Genomic DNA, 5,121 nt, shown 5'->3' with positions numbered 1-5,121 from the left:
CATCCTCCCACACCCCCCTACACCCTCCGCCACCTCCCAGGGCCTCAGTGAAGGATGAGCAGACATAAACACAGCCCAGACCAGGATACTTACAGCTTCCTCACCAACAACATGGCCCTGGTGCCCCGGGAGGGCGGGCTCTGAGGGCTCCACTCGCAGATGACATTGCTGATGGGGCTCTTCCGGAAGCAGGAGAGCTTGGGCTCCTCGGGGGGACCTGGAAGGCCGGCACACCGGGCCGAGGTGAGCTCTCCTCCCTCCCCTTCTCGGGGAGCCCCTGGCTTAGCCATCCTCACCTCCCCACCCCAGCTCTGGCGCCGGCTGGGACCCAAACAGCCGCATACACAATAGTGGCTGGGAACTTAAAGGACCTCACAGTGGCAAAGGGAGACGCCCAGGGCTACCCTGTCTAAAGGGGAGAGAGAACAATCCCCAACACGGCGGCTTTGGGGTCACACAGGCCTGCTCTTCTGTTTCCTCCTCTAAAATTAAATGATCTAAGTAACAGCAACACTGCTTTCCCGCACAGGGTCCCGGGGACACAGGGAGCAGAGGGCCTGGCGCACGGGGCACCTGGCTCCAGCGCGTCTTTATCGAGACGAGACGTGAGGGAGCTGAGAACCTGCTGACTCTCAAACTAAAGCTGGTTGGTCTGAGAGTGTCCAACATCCTATGTCCATGTGTGCGCACACTCACACTTCCTCTCCATGTCATCTTTTCGCACTGACTCAGAGGGACGGTAATAACATGAATTTACTTTACCAAAGAGGAGACTGAGGAGCAGAGAAGTTGAGCTGCAAAGGAGGAGGCACACCCAGGCCCCCTGGCTCCCACCTCTGGCCCTAACTGCACATCAAGGCCAGCGGGACGGGGTCCCCACCAGCCAGGTGCACCCACCCAGCGGGAATTCCCGCCTGTCTCGCTGGCAGACGTCGGCGGGCCTGTCCCCAGGATCCATGGGCCAAGGAAAAAGCTGCTTCGCAGGGAGCCATCCCGTCCCCGAGAGCTCTGCGGACACAACTCACCCTCCACCAGCAGGCGCACGGTCCCAGCCGGGAGGCCGTCCCGGTAGCACGAATAGTTCCCGGAGTCGTTGAGCTGCAGGGACCTCAGGAGCAGCCTCCTCCCCCAACCAGCCCATCTGTCGTGGCTCGAGACCGTCGCCGGGTTCCCGAGCACCCAGTGAACCGTGGCATTGTCTCCCGGTTTCCCGCCGGGGCAGGTCAGGGTGACGTTGGCGCCGGGCCTGCTGGTCAGCACATCGCTCTCCACCTCTGGGGAGAGAGAGGACACGCAGTCAGTCCACGGCAAACGGAGCAACTTCATTCCTGATTTGGGGAAGCCCCGTGAGGCTTCAATACTAAACATTTCCCAAGTCCACCCCGTGGTCCGGGCCTCCGCCTGGGTGATGGCAACAGCCTCCCCGTGGCCCCAGGCCCCAGCCTTGGCCCTCGCCACCCAGCTGCCCAGGGGAGCCCTCGGAGTCTCGATCCGGCCTCCCCACTCTTTTGCTTAGAAAACCCTTGGAGGGCCTGCCACTGTTCACGGCCTAGTGTCCAAAATTAAAGGAACAAGTAAATTTTTTTTTAGTACAGATTCTATATTCGTGCTCTAAGATATAAATTAGTCCAGCCACCTTGGACTAATTTTTGTTGTTGTTGTTAATCCTCACCCGAGGATATTTTTTCCATTGATTTCTAGAGAGAGTGGAAGGGAGGGAGGGAGGGAGGGAGAGAGAAAAACATCGATGGGAAAGAGACACATCAATTTGTTGCCTCCCACAGGCTCCCCGACCAGCCCTACGGGACCACACCTGCAGCCCAAACACGTGCCCTTGACCTGGATTCAAACTCGAAACCCTTTGGTGTGTGGGCCGACACTCTATCACTGAGCCACACCAGCCAGAGCCCACCTTGGACTAATCTATTAACCCATCTCTTAAATGAGTCCAAGGAGCTGAGGGCACTGGGGCCAGGGAAGATAGCCAGTTTCACATGAAGCACACTTAGTCCTTCAAACCACGTGTCCAACCACTCATTAGCAAGCAGCAGCAATACATCTGGCCCAAGATTTTGTAGGGGCCCAGCAGCTGCCTGAGCATCCGACCTCTCACCCCCCCACCCCTGCTCTCGCGCCTGGAGGAGGAGCACCAGTCTCTCTCAGACCTGCAGAGCCTTCTCGCTTGGGAGAGAGTTTTAACTTCACACCTGGCAGACTGTCCTTCCTCCCACCCCATCCGAGGGGGCTGTCAGCAAGGAGGGCCCAAGGCTCAGTGACTCCCAGAGGTTGACAATCCCAAAGCCAGGGCTGGTCGTGCAAACCGACCATTGGCCACAGCCCAGGGACCAGGGACATGGGCATCAAAGGGACAGAGGTGGCGTCTCCTGGGGCTGGGCCCTGCCTGGTGACACAGGCTGCCTTCCAGCTGCCTTCTCCGTCACCACTGGGAGCCAGAGCCTCTGCCCCGAGGCTGCAGGAACAAGTAGCGCAATCTCTGTCCCTGAGCACCCGCTCCACGTCTGCACCCTCCAGCCTCCCCCACACAGTGTTCCCTTCTGGGGTTCGTCTCCCTTACTTTTTTTAAAATCCTCACCGGAGGACATTTTCCCCTTGGTTTTCAGACAGAGTGGAAGGGAAGTGGGAGGGGAAGAAACGTCGACATGAGAAAGAGGTATGGACAGGTTGCTTACTGCACACACACCCTGACCTGGGCCGGAGATCGAACCTGCAACCGAGGTCCATTTGATTCCTTGACTGGGAATCAAACCCGAGACCCTTAGGTCAGTGGGCTGACACTCTACCCGCTGAGCCCAACTGGCCAGGGCATCCCTCCCTGACTTTGAAAAATAGACTCACTACTCATGCCATGTATTTTTATCGTTCATTGTGTTTCTGTGATTTATTTACATGTAGCTCCAGTGTGTTTATTTTCACCGCTGTGCAATATTCCATTGTGCAGCCCTAACTGGTTTGGCTCAGTGGATAGAGCGTCAGCCTGCGGACTCAAGGGTCCCAGGTTCAATTCCGGTCAAGGGCATGTACCTTGGTTGCGGGCATATCCCCAATAGGGGGTGTGCAGGAGGCAGCTGATGGATGTTTCTCTCTCATGGATGTTTCTAACTCTCTATCCCACTCCTTTCCTCTCTGTAAAAAAAAGCAATAAAATAATATATTTTTTTTCTCCCTTCCTCTCTGTAAAAAAAAAAGCAATAAAATAATATATTTTTTAAAAAATGCCATTGTGCAGCTACAGTAGATCATCTCCCATTGAGGGAGGTTTGAGTCATATCTCAAAGAGTGCGGCTATCAACTTTCTCACATGTGGCTTTTGGTGCATTTTTCCGAGTTTCCCCGAGTAGAATCGCTGGTCCTAGTGTGTGTGTGTCACACGTGTCCTTTTCCTTCATAGCGGAATACACAGTCCAATGGATTCAAGTCCGGAAAGCGCCTGGTGGAGATACAGCTTGCCACTTTCGGTTCACATACTGATTTCCACCTGTGCCTGAAAGCGGTTACGTTTAGAAGACACACCGGCACTTCTGATCACTGTATTGGTATTTTCGCTTTTCCATTTTCCACTTGATAAAGCAGCTGTAAGGAGTAAACCCCACAGGGACATTGAGCTCATGCACGAATTACCATCTCTGCAGGAACAGAGATGGAGCCGCTCCTGTTTGCTGGCGGGTGGCCCCGCGGTGGGGTGCGTGCAACATCCCTCCACCAGCGGATGAGCAGACATCAGAACCCACAGGCAGCCGGGAGCACCAGTACAAAGCACGGGGCAGGTTGCATGAAGGTCCAAGTAGGGGCCGAGGACCACAGGCGGCTCATCCTTTCACTGGCACTTTTCACATGGCACGGTCCGGACTATACCCAGCTCCCCACCCCCAACCGTAACTACGAGGCCGTGAGCTCCTGCTTGCACTCATAGAGAGTTCAGTGGGTGCTTAATAAATGCTTGTTTCATGTAGGGCACCTACGTGGTCTCCACCTGGACAGGGCCTCCACATTAAAAACAGCTGACACATTGCCCTAGCCGGTTTGGCTCAGTGGATAGAGCGTCAGCCTGCAGACCGAAGGGTCCCGGGTTCGATTCCGGTCAAGGGCACATGCCTGGGTTGCAGGCTCGGTCCAACACGCAGGAGGCAGCCAATCAATGATTCCCTCTCATCATGGATGTTTCTATCTCTCTCTTGCTCTCCCTTCCTCTCTGAAATCAATAAAAATATATTTAAAACAAAAAAAAAAAAAACAGCTGACACAGTGGTCTAGAGGTGCCCCCTCTCTGGTGGTACAAGGGACAGGCCCTCCACGGAGACCAGACCAGCCTGCCCCAACGAGGAGACGCCGGGGAAAGCACTCCCTGTGAGTGCAGAGCCCACGGGAGCTCTTTCCTGCGCCTGCTTTGCCAGTTCCAGGAAACGTGTGTCCCTGCTCACTTCCCTTACCCAGTCCCGATGGAAGCTCTTGCCATGTTTGGTGACCCTCTGAACAATAGCAGGGGCTGTTCTGTTCCTGCGCTCGCGAACAATGGCCAAACTATTTGGGCAACTCGGAGCAATAGCAAATAAAAAGCCTATTTTTCTCTTCCACAAAAGCAGAGCTGCGGGAGAAACATAATGGCCACTTCCTCTGCCAGGGAACTTGAGTAACAGTGTTCTTTAAAACTGAGTCACTTTTTTTTTTTAATGGGCGATGATTAATTATAAACCAGCCATTGGTGAGTGTCGCCTGTCCCGGCCCTTCTTCCTAATAGATCTCTTCTAGAGCCTGAGCAGCCCCGTGCTAACTCGGCTTTTTGAAGCACTGGATACAGGATGGTCACAAAAACTCGGAGGAAAGACCACAAGGAGACAAACGTGCCAATGTCAGAGTGGGCAGCGCTGCCCCCTCCCCACCCGCCCACTCACCCCTCTGCCCCCGACCCCACCCGATCTCTGAGTCAGACCCCTGACTGCGGGTGGCCGCGTCACGTGGGACCCATGGGCGGTTTCTGGGAGGAGGAGGGAGGGGTGTTCACAGAATGCCCTCCTGGCATCTCTGCCCACCTCTCCAAAGGATGAGACCAGAAGGTTTCTTTCTTTTCATCTTTCTGTAGTTTTTGAATTTTCTATAAGTTGT

At 54.9% G+C, this 5,121-nt stretch overlaps 1 protein-coding gene across 1 annotated transcript in view; it reads right to left on the bottom strand.

Moving 5' to 3' along the window:
• Positions 1-5,121, bottom strand: part of IL6R (interleukin 6 receptor) — a 43,411-nt gene that overhangs the window by 26,284 nt on the left and 12,006 nt on the right. Inside the window, exons 2-3 of the mRNA XM_005867492.2 lie at positions 1,026-1,274; positions 94-217 (exon numbers count right to left, since the gene is read on the bottom strand). Coding sequence (XP_005867554.1) covers positions 94-217; positions 1,026-1,274 — 373 coding nt within the window. The remainder of the gene's footprint in view (positions 1-93; positions 218-1,025; positions 1,275-5,121) is intronic.

Source organism: Myotis brandtii, unplaced genomic scaffold (assembly GCF_000412655.1).
Source record: "Myotis brandtii unplaced genomic scaffold, ASM41265v1 scaffold250, whole genome shotgun sequence".
NCBI lineage: Eukaryota > Metazoa > Chordata > Mammalia > Chiroptera > Vespertilionidae > Myotis > Myotis brandtii.
Note: the sequence above shows the minus strand (reverse complement) of the source record. Positions and strands in the feature narration are given on the sequence as shown.